The sequence below is a fragment of the Typha latifolia genome, chromosome 4 (genome assembly GCF_019914945.1).
Source record: "Typha latifolia isolate L0001 chromosome 4, TyphaL0001v2, whole genome shotgun sequence".
Classification (NCBI taxonomy): domain Eukaryota; kingdom Viridiplantae; phylum Streptophyta; class Magnoliopsida; order Poales; family Typhaceae; genus Typha; species Typha latifolia.
The window spans coordinates 14,962,760-14,979,348 of NC_133089.1; the positions used below are offsets into that span (position 1 = coordinate 14,962,760).

Sequence of the window (16,589 nt, forward strand, 5' to 3'; positions counted from 1 at the left end):
AGTCAAGGAAGATCCATGTTTTTAAATAGAAGATAAAAAAGAAGATATGTTCTTCCAATGCTCTTCTGTTTAAATTAGTAATGTATCTATAACACTACAACAGTCTAGAAAATCTGTCTATAATTTTCGTAGCAGTTTCTGCTAAAAATATAATTTATGAGTTGGTATTCGTTACATCTCATGATCAGTTAGGTGCACCATTAGATAAGCATTGATTACACTCACTAAAATCCTATAATCCCCTAATTTCTTTCCTAGATACGATCAAAAACTGTAAGGAGAAAAGCATCTGAAGACAGTAATCAACATCAACAATCAGTGTTAGAAAAGAGTGATCAGCAAAGAATTTTACGCAATGAGCAAGAGCAATGCTGCGTCAAATGAGTGCTTAAATCGACCTGCACCAGAATTATGCTGAATTAAATCCTACTGGTCAAAGACCATGACTTGTGAGTGATTCGATCTGCAGCTGTATTAGATACATTATCTCACATGCTTAAGCTTGGAAGAGAAATTAACAGCGGCATCATTAAAATTCTTGCCTTCATTAACCTCCACCAAGGCAACAAAAATCTGTTGAGGAAGTACAAAATTTCTCAAAACAAAGTATATGCACTTCTCTATGGTACACAAAACACTGTTTTGTTAAAGTGATATACAGCAACCAAAAATAGATAATAACCACAGAGCAGAAGTCATTTTTTCAGCTTCTTTCCTCTATGATAAAGACTTTACAGGTTTACATCAACAAACTACTAAGTTTTACATTCACATACATAGGTAAAACATGTCAGAAGCCGCTGGCACTTACTTTCTGTATTCAAGCATCTCTGGGCAGTAGCGATTGGAGAGTACTTCTACTTGCTCAATAAACGGCCTCTCCTTGTTCCCACCTATGTGGCGAATCATTTGGTTCCAACGTTTGCGGCAAGTTTCTCCGGACCTGAGAAGAGATAAACCTCTGCTTCAATTAAATCAAACAATCGATGGAAGAAACGGGAGAAATGAATGAGCATGGTGCTCCACAAGATAGCAAAAGATACAAATTTCACATGATTACACAGCTTTAAATCTAATAATGAATGTGAATGCTTCTTTTTCTGCTCGACTTAAAACAACAAATAAAAACAGCACAACAAAATAAGCTCATGGGTATATCTGTAAAACCAGCTTGTAAATTGGTTTAGACATTAACTTTGAGAGACAAAAATGTTGGTCAACTTTATCTCATATAAGATGAACAAAAAAAGAGGGAAAAAAGCACGTAATGTTATCACGTCATCCTTAAAGCACACCTTGTGGAGCTACCATCTTGTTCATAAACTGCAAGAATACCGAATCTGGAAAAACCTCTTACTAGCTCTTTACATCTTACTGCAAGATCTAGAGCTATAGCAATAAAAGCAAATCTAAAATAAATAAACTTAATCATGAGAGATGCCAATAACAAGCACCAAGACAACTTCTTACAACCAAGAAATCCTATAACACGGGAAAAAAAGGAAAAAAAAGAAAAAAAAAGAGATGATCCTTGACTTGAAAGAACATAGAAACCAGGGATGCTCAATCTGATGCAACCAATGCCAGGGGAGAAAAAATTTCTGCTGCCATTTGTTCAATCAGCATAATACTCAAAAAGGTTAATCTTAACTCAATAGGCACTCTTGAGAATAGGTGTTAAACATATTCACCAGAAACATCCCTTTGGTCCTAAGACCTCTCCTTGGACATCAGAGCAAAGCAAGTTGGCATGCAAGCACGCACCTAGAAGGAAGACCATTTTCCCTAAACACCTTGCTGACTATATAGAGACTGCCTTATTAGATTTCAGCTCCAGTTAAATACAAGGCATTTTCTTGAGGTTAACCTACTGTACACATTATAGATGTAGCATAAAACTCATTAAATGCTTATTTACATCAAATGCATCAAATTAGCTTTTGAAAACAAAAGCAATTCAATAATATAAAATGACTTTTACCTATGTTCAAGGAGATTGTCCCAGTCAACATCTTCAACACAAGAAGCATCTATATTTTGAAGCCTGTGCCAACATGCAAAATGATGTAAAGAGAGATCAGAGACAATCTTACTTGTAGTGAAAGATATAGATATTATTTATCCAAATAACAGAATTCCTAATATCAAAACGTAGTTGGCTAAGGCATATTTAAATAGTTCTTAACCACCCACCTAATTATCTCAACATTCTCATGCATGTACATGCTTCTTTAAGAGAAACAGCTACAATTGCTGTCAAATGTTTAGGTAATATTTATGTGAACATAGAAATATCCAATATCCTATATGCAGCCGTAGTTACTGGAGCAGCTACATATATACATTTTTATACCTACAAATAACATATTCTGGTTCATAGTTATAGCCAAATTTATAACATTGCATATATGTATAAGCCTGATCAATTTCTAACCCATCAACAGCATGATTACACATACATTCTCTAAGAATGCTTTGACAATACTGATCTTTACAAAAGACAATAAGAAAGTTAGCATGATACTAAGAAAGGTTGCAGCCTTACGCCTCCAACAAGTGGTAGTCGTCTTTATCAGCCCATAAACCTTCATTGACCAATGATGATGACAATCGATCATACCTGAGAGGCCCAAAAAAAAAAAAAATATTGACAATCAATAAGCAACAATTGAAGCTCGGTAGCTCTGCCAAGTAGTCACTTGAATCATAAAAGCAATACCACTGCATCTACTACAGGACAAATCACGAAAAAACACTATTAGTAACGCAAGTTAGATACACATCTATAGTCTATACATCCTAAATATAATTCCAAGTTTCGGCTGATCCCGCCCGATACGGGCTCTCCCTCTCTCCCCCTCTCTTCTCTCTCTGTCTCTTTCCTCTTCTTTCTCCCCCTCTTTCTTCTCTCTAATTTTTTTCCATTTCTCTCTCTAGCCTTTCCCTTCCTCGTTTCTTCCTCTTTCTCTATTTGTCTCTCTTTTAATCTCCATTACTGTAGCATATTAGTTAGAGAGACAAGAAAGAGAGTGGAGAGTGAGAGAGGGAGGAATAGATTGAGAGGGAGTAACAGAGGAAGAGAGAGAGAAAGAGAGAGAAGAAATGAAAAAAAAAAATCAAAAAAAAAAAATTTGCCCTGCATAAGAGAAAGAGAAGGGAGAGAAAAGAAAGAATTTTTTTTGCCTTAGCAATAAGAGAAAGAGAGGGAAAAAGAGAGAAAGAGAGAAGGGAAGAAAATAGAGAGTCAACTTAGTATTCATCAAAATTTTAAGTTAATATATTTTTTAGTTTTTAAGCTTTATATGTGAGTAATTATTATTTTCTTACTAATTTTTTAATCTTTTTTAAAAAAATCTGCATATTTAAATAATATCTAGAATTTTTGTAATTAAAAAATAGTCCGACTCGATACGGACAGCTGATACGACTGATACGTATCATTTTTTTTATGGCTGATCTCGAGTTCTAAAACCTTGATCTTAAATACACACAGAATCACCAAATTGGCTAATAAGGGGTTTTAGTACAATTTTTCTAGGGTATGGACCCTATAGGTCATTATAAACCCAAGTTATTCCTTTCAAAGATTTCTTTAACAAAAAAAAATTCTCCTCATTTTAGAAATCCTGAATCTTCATATGTTTGTTAGCCTCACTTCAACAAATGAAGATTTAGAGAGGTACTTCTAATAGATTGGACAATATAACTATGAACATGCCTAATGTAGTATTGAAATTTTAGCAACACTCATATATTTGTGTTGAACTCCATTCCCAAAAGAACAACCTTATACATTAAATAAAAAAGGAAACTGAATATAAATATAATAGAAGAATAAATAGAAAAATAGTAAATGAAATACCAACCACTTGACGCAGCAAGCTGACTGAGCCCGAGTAGACAATTTCTCACTGATTGCTTCCCAAGCAATATTATCCCTCAACTACCAAAATAAAAGAAAATTCACTACATCAAGGAAGAGGAAATGGGAAGTGTACAAGCACATCATAGAAAACAGATGACTACATGCAAAAAGTCAATATAAATAGATCCATAGGTTCCCACTAAGGATATAATAGAAAAGGCAACAAAAGAAGGTGGCACGAAAAGAACGAGAACCATGCCATGCTTATATTTTAATAAAGGATGCAGCAGGAAAAGAAGACAAACCATGCCATGCTTCGATTTTTTCTCCTCAAAGGCCTTCAACCGCAAATCCATGTTTACTAGATCAAACAAAGCCTGGTACTCCTCCTGAGACCAGGAGCCTGTCTCAATAGCAAATCGGCAAACAATTTCAGAAGAAAAACACATTCAAGGCTGTAGAGTTATACCTAATGACAGATATGGCAATACAGGTTTAAAATCTAAGCAATTCTTTTCCTAAGAAGTTAGGACTATATAACAGAAGCCGTTCCAAATTTAGAGGTACAATCTGATTACTATGAAATAGGCTCCTCTCAACATCTTGTATTGTACTATATGCAACAGAAATAACAGAGAATAATATTATCATGATCAACTAATGTACCCTAATATCAAAAACATCTCTAAACTTTCGTGACAACCAGGTCAGTTATTTTGTTTGTATTTCCCCTAGTAATGTGAAATTACTGTACAACATTAAGAAACTTTTCAATCCACCAACTTTGAGAATTAAGACCAACAAAACAATATTGCCTGTAATAGGAGAGGCTCACCACCTGCTTCCCTAGAACAGTAGCAAGTTGCCCTATAAATGACGTAAAATCTATACATGAACTACAATAAAAGAAGCTCAAAAGGTTGTTTGAGCTTCTTTTATAAAACAGCATCTGAATAGCAATCATTATAAAACAACAATAACAACTGAGCAAAGTCCAGGTTGTCTGAACTTGAATTGATATGTTTGTCAAAACTCGAACGTGTATACATTTCATATGTAACTATCTAACACTGCAAGCGATCACTCTACTTTACTGTGCTTTCAGAAACACTTCCAGATTCTCCTGCCATACAATAGGTTCCTCTACAGCCTAGCTGGTCTAATTCAGGCCCATACCAGGATACCATTGCCCATGTAAATAAATCCTTAAATAATTATTGTTACGCCAATTTTGGGATACTTAAGTCTTAAACATTAAACTTCACTAACCAACTTTTACATGTTGGGATCAAAAGGTCCAAGATAACCCTGCCTGGCCCATGACCACTATACCAGCCAATATACTTACTTTACCGTAAAAAATCATTAATGTAGAGCCAGTAGTATTACCAATGCAAAAAAATAAGAATTCTTTAGGTCATCTAACTTTTGAATCTACTTGCATGGTCTGAAACTCTAGCGAAAAAAAAAAAAAGGTCACCTCTTGAGAAACATGTTATGTCAAAAGTGAAATATTACTCCTAACCATGGATGACTGTGCCGACCAGCACGGGGAGGACAACGGAATACCGCGCCGTGCGGCACCTCTCATAATAGTTTCGCCGCTTGCCATCGACTTCGTCATCGAGCTACCCATCGGCGAGCGACGGCGATGGCAACAGTGAAGGCGAAGGTGAGTATCCCTTACCTTTTTCTCTCCTTCTGTTACGGCACATGCCGTGCCGGCCAGTGGTCGGCACGATCCGTGCCTGTGGCACAACTATCGTTACTCCTAAATCCTAAGTTATTAACTGAAATCAGCCCCTTCAAATGGAGAAGTGATCGGCATACAAATTGATGTGATTAAGGATGTCTAAATGGAACGATTACTTGTCTCATAATAATACACCGAGAAACTACTGAATTCCTACCCACATAGGGTTGCACCAAAGATCAGCTTTAAGACTTCAATTATTAAATAATGTTATCTTGGCATTATAAATCCTGTAGTTTTCTGTTCATTTCTGACAAATTTACCAAAGATCCAAATAGAGCATTTTAATATGGCAAACACAGAAATATACAGGTAAGTGGAAAGGTACCTGATGATCAAAAGATACATCCAAGTAATTCATCCCTTCTAGTGCCAAGTACTCTATCTTATAGGGCTTCTTCTAAAGGATGACTGTATACATAAAATTATAATCTATATAGAGAACATGGAAAAAAAAATTTAGATAACAAGTGTACTTCAGTCAAAAATGCTGAAATGGGTGAATTGTATTGCTAGAAAATAATGAACAAGAAGAAATTATATACATGATAAGTTAATACTTAAGACACTACATAACTAACATAAGTACATTGCGGGATTGCCTGAAGACTAATTGGTGCAGCTACTTCTGAACAAACATTAAATATTTAATGGCTAATTTATAGGAAAACAAACATAAAATTGACATGATTAAAAACTGCAACATACCTTTTTTCAGATTTGGAGGCTTTATTCTTCGCCAAGTATCTTTCACATGAATCCTATGTTTCCCAAGTTGATCTGCCAGTTTCTTCCAATTTGCACCATGCTGTTTATGGAACCTACATTGCAAAAGTGCAAATTAGCAAGTGAAGCTAAAAGATAAGTGTCTTCATAAGGTTGGATAAAAATTCAGAAGCACTACGAATGCATATAAGTTTAACACAACCAAAAATTAGGTTAATCTGTATTAGCAGCATTAAAATATACAAAGTTAAAACTTGTATTACCCAACAATATATAAAGAAAATTCTGTGGTGAGGTCATCTATTTGTAGGTTAATGGAGCTTAAGTTAATTCCAACTACAAAATACATATATTAGGTTTATTTGCTTACAAACTCCATTGAGTCAAACTGTCACAGTTAGCTTTCTTTTCCAAATTCCAAAAAGTGAAACAACAGCCAACTGCGAATATTAAGCATGCCTCAGACCAAATATAAATCTATATACATGATAAAACATTAGAAGACATGAGAATTGAAAAATTAAACAATGAGTGTCTGATGGAGGATCTTAAGTACTTTCGAATAGCATCATATTCTTCGGGCTCCCATTTGCGCTTTTCACTCCTCTGAAGTAAAACATGTGCTCTATGATAGACAGCCCTGTAAGGTCTTTTAGGTAAGCAAGCCCCTATGAACCAAATTATAGAAATAATTAACAAATTGTCGGAGAACATACAAAAGATCTTTTTCAAAGAAAGGAGCTGACAAACTATATCAATTCCAAAACAAATGGCAAGCTGGATTAATTTGATCCTTCCCAGTCCAATTAAACATAAAGAGCTGCAGTAAGAACAAAAAACTATTGATCAAAGCAAAAGGTTAGGAATGTGTAGACATCGTTGATGAATGGGAACTCCAACATCGCCATTTGATATTTTAAACAAACTAGATCAGAAATAAGCATGAATCCCCAACAACCGGTCAAAAAATTTGAGAACCCTATCAGCGGGGAGATTTTTACAGCACTTTTTTATCTTAATATGTGAGAGCATAACTTGACACTCTCTCATGGGAGTTATTTCCCTGCTGGATTGCACCCACCAACTTAAACCCCACAATAAGTGCACTGCATATACCATGCCTGCCAGATTTTTCCATAGGTACAGCATTGACATAGCAATTAGGACCAAAGAAATAGCATTTTGGTGTAAATAAGATGGTATCTGGGCCACCCAATAGTCGGACACCCTTTGGAAATATGCATGTGGAGAGATGTGCTATAAAATTGTGTTACTGGAGAGGCGGCTAAATAATAAGTAATGATGCTTAATTAAATTATCGTTTGTCTAACATAGGAAACTAAAATGGTATGCAATTTCCAGATTAACTACTACCCCAAGATTATGAAACTCCAAATCACAAAAAGCAATTGATTTACATACTTTACATTGAAATGCAACAAAAATGTAAATCCCATGAGCAAATTAATATTTAAATGTTTCAATTCTCACCTATTTCCTTCCAACAATTTTTGACTTGGGGATGTTTAACACAATTGAGAATCATCTCTGTACCCTCCTCCCCCAACTGATTTGTCTAAAGAAAATAGAGAAAAGTGTCAGAGAAACATAGTCGTGTTATAAAAAAAAAGGGATGATACAAGAAGACAATAGCACCAGTCTAATGCACTACACAAAATTATCAATATATAAAGAAGCTTGAAACCACGAAATAGTAGATTTTAATATCATGCCACAAGAAGATTTGAAACTTATTTCTCTAATATACATTTAGATCGACCAAGAAGACTTATGAGTTATGGCTGTTAGATACAAAAGAAAGAGTCATTAGTAACATTTATCACGGTCCTTTCATATTTTTGTATAATCCAGGGTAGACTACGAATCAAAGATAATTAAAATGTTATAACATTATCATAATCATAGACAAGAATAAAATCTATTTGGAACCAGAAATATCAACCTCCAATTGCTAATTCCATAATATTATGGACGCATGAAAGATAACGAACCTCAATGTAGTTTTGAATAGCATCCATGATCTTATTATCTTCCTCTTTGGAGAATCGTTTACCTTGCACTAACTGTGTTCCGCCATCTTCTTCATGTTCGCTATCACTGCCAGGATTAAACACTTCTACTTTACTGGAAAAGCTCACTCTGTTTCCCTTCTTTGACCTAGAGGGCTTCAAACTTTTCTCGTCCTTCTCCATATTAGATGTCTCTTTCTCCTTACCTTTTGAAGCTCCGCTATCTTTTTCTTTTATATTTTTGGCAAATCCTTCTGATGCTAATCTGACAGTATCTAGATCTCCATCCTTCTGTTCTTTCCTTTTCTTCCTCTTCTTACCACTTGACAGTTCGGCAGCTGGTAAAACCTCAGCACCGTCATCTACAATCTCCTTATCTTCAACAACAGTTGTCTTCTTGGCCTTCTTCCTCGGAATGCTCTTGTCGTTCTCAAACCTGACACTATCATCTGCAATTCTTCTCTTTTTCTCCTTTTTCTTATCATCGAATCCTTCATCTCCTTTCTCCTCCACTTCCCCAGGGTCCTTCTTTACTATATATTCCACCTTTTCCCTCTTCTCCTTGGTTTGCCCCTTGTCTTTCCCGCCACCATTAACCCCTGCACCCGCATCTTCTTTCCCACCACATTCTTCCCTCTTTTTTCTCTTCTTCTCCTTCTTGACATCCTTCTCTACCGCTTGGCCCTCTCCATCTCTCCCATACTTTTCCCTTTTCTTTCTCTTCTTTTCCTTCTTGGCATCCTTAACCCTTACGTCAGTATCGCCTCTCCCGGGCTCCTCCTCCTCCTTTCTCTTCTTATCCTTCTTAGTATCCTCCTCTACCGCTAGCTGAACGCCCGTTTGCCCTTCACCATGGACAACACCCTCCTCCTTCTCCTTCTCCTTCTTCTTCTTCTTGCGCTTCTTATCGTCTTTCGCCATAATTTTTATCCAAACTCGTCTCTTTCACTACAAATTTATACTCAAATCAGAGCAACACACATCAGAAATTGGAAAAACGAAGGGAGGCAACAAGAACGATCGATTAAAGGGTTCAAGGACTCACGCCAAATCCGACAACCTCTTCGAGGCGGTGGATTGAGAGGTAAGAATCGTAGTTTTGCGACACTTGATTCGGGCGGGCCGGGCCGGGCCGGGCCTTTGGGGTGGGGAACTCGGAACCGGTTTTCGGCCGGTCTGGTACTGGAAAACCGGGGAGGAGAAGAGGAGGAAGAGCGGCGGAGGCGGAAGAAGAGGAGAGGTGGACAACCAAGACGAGATCGGCGTCAAGGACGACGAAGGAAGAGGCCACGGCGGGATTCTTAGGGTTTTGCTTTTCTAATGGGTCGGGCCCGTGTCAATGTCATCGCAACGAGCTCCGGGTCTCGGCCTGGGCCCAATCGGCCTCGTAGGATATTTCTTTTCTTTTTAGCATGTCCTCTATACATATATATATATATATATATATATATATAAGTTTTTTTTATTAAAAAAAATGCTATGATTTATTACACTTTTAAAGTGTCTGAGATTGAAGTGCCAAAACCAAGGGTACAAACTATAGCAGATGGAAGAATATCATTCACTTTATTAGGGTATAAAATATTCTTAGCTTTGTCTACCCTAGCTACCATTCAGCGGCTTGATTACATTCTTTATAAATAAGAACAAAAATATATATATATATATATATCAAAATAAGATATTATGTTTTTGCACTTCAAAACAAGGTTTTTGATACACCAAGGAGACTTCTCAGGATGGTTGATAGATTCCATCTGAGTGTTTGAATCAGTAGCCCTAGCCAACTCTCTATTAGCAACAAAAGCTATGGCTTAATGAATGGCATTGGCCTCAGCTTCTAATGGGGAGGATATTACCGAAATTGTAAGCATCATTCACATTAATTTTAAGCACCCCTTCTGAAAGTACTTTCCAACTTATCACGGGGCATCCTCAAAAGTGGACCTCGAGCAAACGAAGTACCTCCTATCAAAGTATTATTTGGTCAAAGATAGAGTTTATCAAGCCACTCCTCAAAGCACATTTGATTTTGGCTTTCCAATTCATCATGATCATAGATTGCAGCTGTAGTAGCTTTGAATTTATTAGAATCAGTTCCCAGGTGAATATATACTCCGATTAGATCTGAATTCACTTTACTAATAAATAATTTATTTGTATTATTTCTTTCTTACAGAGTGAAGTAAATTTAGAAGTAATCACACGGGGGTCAAATATAATTTTTATTCTCTCTAATAGATTGAATAATTCAATTAAACCTTTCAAAAAATAATAATAATAAGTCATAACAGACTTAAAAATTCAACAAATATCTATAGACTACTTGGGATTTCTTTATAAATACTACTCTAGAATTTGGGACGATGAGAAATGCCCTCTTTCTCTTCTGACTCATAGATTACCAACCGCAAATTTCGGGTTGTGTTGGGAGAGGAGGAGAAGTCGACCACGAAGAGCAAACCATACAATATAATCTTTCTTCAACTCTTTTACCATTTCTTCCTTCAGAAAAATAGAGTCCTTTATTAAATCCAATAAGAATTAAAACGTATTGGACTTGCCCAACCTTAACAAAAATTTAATCATGGAAAGGAAATCTCTGAAGAAAATGAACCAGAGCTCATTTCAATACTATCTTATTAATGGGATAAAAGCTCTCCAGCTCCATTTCCGGAATAACTCATCTTCTATTAAAAACTTCATTCCACCAAATTATTAAAGGTAAAGAGGTCCCCCATCCGTAGAGACCATGGGTATCCATAGAAGCTTTGTGTGTTAGTTCTTAAATTTTACATGGATACTTGTAAGATTATTTCTAATAATTTTGAGTTACAATAATTAAATAACTCAATAATTAGAAAAAGGGAAAAGATAAAAACATAAGAATACTAGAATTAGAAGGGTATATATGAACAAAAAAAATTTTCTTTTTCATACGCCCTTCCATGACAAGATATAAATATTAAAAGTAATATATTTAAATACTAAGCGTTGACCGACATGCCTTGAACGATTTGAACAGTGCGTGGGACACCACTATTACCAACTTCCCTCTGCCCCCTCTCGACCGTTGACTTCAAGAAAACAATCCAAAGCTATCTATCTCTTCTTCTTCTTCTTCTTCTTCTTCTTCTTCTTCTTCTTCTTCTTCAACTTCTTGTTCCGCCACCGTCTCCGCTTTGAAACGTCCTCCTCTTCTGAGGAAAAGACACACCTCCTCCACCATGGCCGAGTTGGCCTTAAGCTCCGTCGCGAACAAGATCGGTGGTTTACTCCTTCAAGAGGGCTACTTCATCCACTTGGTCCGCGACCGGGTGGAATGTATGGAGCGCGAGGTCCGCTTCATGCAGAGCTTCATGCGGGACGCCGAGTGCAAGCGGTCCGGCGACGAGCGGGTGAAGCAGTGGGTGAAGGAGATCCGCAACATCGCCTACGACCTCGAGGACGTCGTCGACACCTACATGCTGGCCGTCGTCAGCCGCCGCCAGTGGAGCGGCTTCATCAGCCGTTACGTCCTCGCGCCAAACTTGTGGATCGCGTCGCACAATGCCGGCATGATGATCAACCGGATCGAGACCAAGATCAGGGAGATCACGGCGAGCAAGGGGAACTTCGCCATCATGAACATAGGCGAGGGCGGCGTCATGAGGCCGAGGCCGTTGCTGCCCTACGTTGGCGATGGCGACGTCATCGGCTTCGATCGCGACATCGACAATATCATCCATCAGCTGCTCGACTCAACGAACGCGCATCGCCGCGTCGTGTCGATCGTCGGGACCGGCGGTATCGGAAAGACGACGTTGGCGCGAAAGGTCTATAACTCGAGCAGGATCGCCAAGCATTTTGACTCTCGGGTGTTGCTTAATGTATCGCAAGATTACAACCATAGCGACTTGTTGAAGAGAATAGCGAGGCAGATCAAGAGGGAGGACTTGGAGAGGTTCGGAGGAGAAGAGTTAGCGATCGAGCTACGTGACTGCTTGAAGGAGAAGAAGTATATGATTGTGTTGGATGATATATGGGGGAGCGAAGTGTGGGAGATGATGCAGGCCGCTCTCCCCGACAACGACAACGGAAGCCGAGTCCTTATCACCACTCGCTTCCTCAACGTCGCGAGAATAGCAGGCGATCGCCCCTACGAGCTACCTCTCCTGGGCGACGAGAAGAGCTTGGAGCTCCTCCTCAAGAAGGCTTCGCCGGATCGGGATTTTGCATCGCGGTGCCCGGAGGAGCTCGTCGAGGTAGCCCGGCAGCTCGCGAAGCGGTGCGGCGGGCTGCCGCTGGCCCTCGTCGTTGTCGGCGGGCTCCTCTCGGTGAGGGAGAAGACGCACGGCGCGTGGCTGAAGCTCTTGGAGACCATGAGCTGGCAGTTGGAGGGGAAGACGTGCATGGATATCTTAGCCTTGAGCTACGAGGACTTGCCTTACAATCTCAAGCCCTGTTTCCTCTACTTAGCTTCCTTCCCTGAAGACTACGACATATGTGCAGGTTACGTACAATAACTCACTCAAATTAATCGCAAATTAGCCCCCATTTCCTCGCCTTAATCGTCAAAAAATTGTGGTGTTAATTAATTACAGGCACGCTAATTAAAATCTGGGTCGCAGAGGGATTCATCCCACAAGAAGAGGAGACGACAATGGAGGACTCGGCTGAGGCTTTTCTGGAAGAGTTGATCCAGAGATGCCTCATCCAACCCATCAAGAGGAGAGCGGACGGCGGGGTCAAGACGTGCCGCGTCCACGACCTCGTGCGCGACCTCGCGATCTCCCGCGCGAAAGAGGAAGGGTTTTTGCGGGTCTACGACGACCCCGACGATGAGACGCCGATGCCGCTGATCCCGGTCCGCCGCGCCGCCATCCACTGCTGCAAGAGCACCATTAAGATCAGCAAGCTTATCGTGTCGGAGATCGTCCGCTCCCTCCTCTGCTTCGGCGTCGCGGCGCCGAGCTTCCGCGGCACCTCGTTCTGGCTCCTGCGAGTGATCGAGCTGAGAGGGGCGTCCGATCTCGAAGTACTACCGGCGGAAATCCAGAGGATGATGCATTTGAGATATCTCGGATTGCGGGGGACCGGATTGAAAGATCTCCCTTCGTTCATCACCAACCTCCCCTGCCTCGAAACCCTCGACGTGAGGAACACTCACATCTTGGTACTGCCCCCAAAGATCTGGAAGCGTAAGACTCTGAGGCACATCCTCTTCGGCGATCAGTACCTGGCTTGCGCCGGCCCGCCGCCGTGCTCCGATCTCAGAAACCTCCAAACGCTCGCGACGATCCGATCCCGGAGCTCGTGGGACAAAGGGCTGCCCAATCTAGCAAACCTTCGCAAGCTCGGGATCGCAAAGGTCAGTGATTACAACGCAAAATTAGTGTCGAATTTACTCCTCCAGTTGCGCGAATTAGTCTCGTTGACATTGGAAGGCTACGCCCTTCCCGAGTACATGAACATATCCGACTTGGGGAACAACCTCCGGCTCCAAACGTTGCGGCTGAACGGGAGGCTGTCGGGCCGCCGCCGGCGCCTCGACGTCAGCGATTTCCCTGCGCGCCTCGCGAAGCTGACGCTGCGGTGGTCGCGGCTGGACTACGATCCGATGCCGGTGCTGGGGAGGCTGCAGTGCCTCAGAGTGCTGCATCTCTTGGCGAGGGCTTATGTGGGAAAAGAGTTGGTCTGCTCTGCGGGACGATTCGGGCAGCTGAAGAGCTTGAAGCTGGCCGAGATGGAGGTGGATAAGTGGGAGGTGGAGGAGGGAGCAATGCCCAGTGTTGTGGAGGTAGTTCTTGATTCTTGTGGGCTGGAAGTTGTTCCAGATCTGCATCACCTGAAGAGCCTGGAGAAGTTGGTGCTGTACTGCATGCCGAACCAGTTCATGAGCAGGATAGAGAAGGATGTGGGAGCGGATTGGGAAAAGGTGCAGCATGTACAACACCTTGACATCTGGAGCTAGCTGATTCCGCAGCAAAATGTTAGGTATCTACATCATTTTGGTATGATTTCTTGTTCTTTTCCCTTTTGATCAGTATTGTTATGCTCTTATCTTATCAAGGATTAGGTCTCTATACACTTAAAAAATTTCACATTCACGTCTTTTGCATGCATACATTGTTACCTTATCAATACAGTAGTTTAATTTATACTCTTGATACTTCGTTACTTTTGGACTCAGACATTCCAATAGACCTTAAAAGTAGGTTTGCATTAAAGATGTTAGATCATACTAACTCACCGATTACTTAAAAGTTTAAGATGATAAATAACCACAGTTTTTTTTTTTTTCATTTTTCAAACTAGAATATGAACCGATAAAGATAATTTATTAGGTACATGGAGAACAGAAAAGGGTTTCTGCCTTCTAATTTTAAATGTTTTACAAAATTTTAGCAGCTAGTTATCATAAACTAATTTGAGAAGTATTCATGCCAGAAATTTTTTGTGCAAGGGTCTTGAGACGTATACATGAATTTTTCAGATTTACCATTAGGTTGCTTGACCCATTAATTGATGGTAGTTAGTACATCCCTTCATCAAAATTAAAACTAAGATTAAAATTAAAAAAAAAGGAAGGCAGGTTAAGGGCATGTGATCGTGACACTGAGTATGACTTGCAACTAGGGTGAAAACGGTTCGGATTAACTCCGACCCGACCCACTATCCAATCTGATTCGGATTAAATTCGGATATATTTTTTTTATTTAATTCGGATACGTATTCGGATACGGATAGAATTTTTGAAAAAAAATCGGATACGGATTTCGATACGGGTCGGATATATTTTTCGGATTTAAATACGGATATCGGATATCCGTTTACCCGCATATTTTTTAAAATAATTTACAATTTTTAGTTTGCTTATTTAAATAGTAAATATTAATATTGTTACTAATAATATGTTATATATTATTTATAGAGATTAATTTCTCTAATTTTATAAACTTGACATACAAAAAAATTATTTATCGTAAAACTCTTAATAATTTTATATTAATTATATCTAAATAAAATATTATAATTATTTTAAATTCAATTAATATTTGTTTAAGATTTGATCCTCTATTCGAAAATTATCCGTATCCGTTTAGTTAGAATATAATTTTAAATTTTGCTATTCGTCTAATATTTGTATTCGAATTCGTATTCAGACTAAAAATATAAATTCGGATATAAGCTGAGCGATCAATATCGGATCCGTCTTCACCCTGCTTACAAGCCTTTACTTATCTAGCTATCTTTTCAAAGATATCCTTCGGTTGTTTGTGTCTATCTTGCATCAAATCGAGGGGCTCTAGTAATTGAGCCAGTACTTCAATGTCTTTATTACTACTGTTACTTGAAAGACATGCTACTTAAATATATTAGAAGTGGGCATTCCTTCATTTGGATAGATGACTACCAATTCGTCCTATCTCCTAGCTAGGTACAGCTCTATATTTTCAATTTTGAATGTTGCTTCATATAAAAAGCAAGGACAGGGCTAAGATTATAATACATGGGAAGATATAAGCAATGTATACTCTTTTAATCTTGCCATAAACAAAGGTTGTTAAAAAGGACGCAAGCATTTTCCTTTTAATTTCCTTTTTTTCTTCTTTTGATAGGTTAGAAATTTTCAAAACCTCTAATGGTAGGTTATTTTGTGCAGATGGCTTGGAATCTCAGTTTTAGCTCTTAAAAGTGGCACAGGAAATAAAAGTTACCTCCAGAAATATTGTTGAATATGACTCTAAGCTGCTGATCAAATTATTTCCACCTCAGGAACCAATTACTTATATTTAACTCTCTTATGCGTAATTGTAAATTTCTAATAAAATTTTTGGAGGTCATTAAAAATAAATTATTTATTTCTTGCGGATGGCAAGGAGCATATCACTGAGGGCTTGTATTTATGGTCATTGGCTTCGCCAGTTTTTGCTAAAAGAAAAAAGAAAAAATTTCACTTTCAACAAAAGGGTGGTTCTTTTTTTTCGCCCTTTTGTGATTCTACAAGGAAATGCCCTAGGATGTATGTATCAGGTGGTGTATTAGTTGATGTATGAGAGATTGTTGTATGCTTTAAATAAAGTTCCAAAAGTTGTATGAAGTGCTCTATTATTATTTCCATTCTGTGTGTTCTCCTTTGCTCATCTTCCTTTTTGTTTGTCCTTTTGCGAGATTATAAATTTGATTTTTTCTTATAAATATTGTGAGTGATACTTGATAGATTTTTCCTGGA

The 16,589-nt window shown here is 38.8% G+C and overlaps 2 protein-coding genes across 2 annotated transcripts; one reads left to right on the forward strand and one right to left on the reverse strand.

The window, feature by feature from the left end:
- Positions 1–526: 526 nt before the first annotated feature.
- Positions 527–9,786, reverse strand: LOC140785737 (uncharacterized). Its single transcript, XM_073133710.1, has 10 exons — positions 9,420–9,786; positions 8,357–9,322; positions 7,836–7,920; positions 6,901–7,012; positions 6,327–6,439; positions 4,171–4,268; positions 3,867–3,943; positions 2,546–2,620; positions 1,982–2,044; positions 527–943 (listed from the first exon to the last, which is right to left on the reverse strand). Exons 2-10 carry the CDS (start codon positions 9,293–9,295, stop codon positions 808–810), a joined length of 1,698 nt encoding a protein of 565 aa, XP_072989811.1. The 5' UTR covers positions 9,296–9,322; positions 9,420–9,786; the 3' UTR covers positions 527–807.
- Positions 9,787–11,593: 1,807 nt separating this feature from the next.
- Positions 11,594–16,457, forward strand: LOC140786020 (disease resistance protein RPP13-like). Its single transcript, XM_073134181.1, has 3 exons — positions 11,594–12,865; positions 12,958–14,367; positions 16,020–16,457. The coding sequence occupies exons 1-2, from the start codon at positions 11,602–11,604 to the stop codon at positions 14,325–14,327; spliced, it is 2,634 nt and encodes an 877-aa protein (XP_072990282.1). The 5' UTR covers positions 11,594–11,601; the 3' UTR covers positions 14,328–14,367; positions 16,020–16,457.
- The last annotated feature ends 132 nt before the right edge of the window (positions 16,458–16,589 follow it).

Bases quoted from the DNA above. Each gene is read 5' to 3' on its own strand.
- LOC140786020 (XM_073134181.1), top strand. From the start codon at position 11,602: ATGGCCGAGTTGGCCTTAAGCTCCGTCGCGAACAAGATCGGTGGTTTA. The intron at 12,866-12,957 runs GTTACGTACAAT...AATTAATTACAG, and splicing joins AGACTACGACATATGTGCAG to GCACGCTAATTAAAATCTGG.
- LOC140785737 (XM_073133710.1), bottom strand. From the start codon at position 9,295: ATGGCGAAAGACGATAAGAAGCGCAAGAAGAAGAAGAAGGAGAAGGAG. The intron at 7,921-8,356 runs GTTCGTTATCTT...TATTTTCTTTAG, and splicing joins CTATTCAAAACTACATTGAG to ACAAATCAGTTGGGGGAGGA. The intron at 2,621-3,866 runs GTTGGTATTTCA...TGGGCCTCTCAG, and splicing joins TCAGCTTGCTGCGTCAAGTG to GTATGATCGATTGTCATCAT.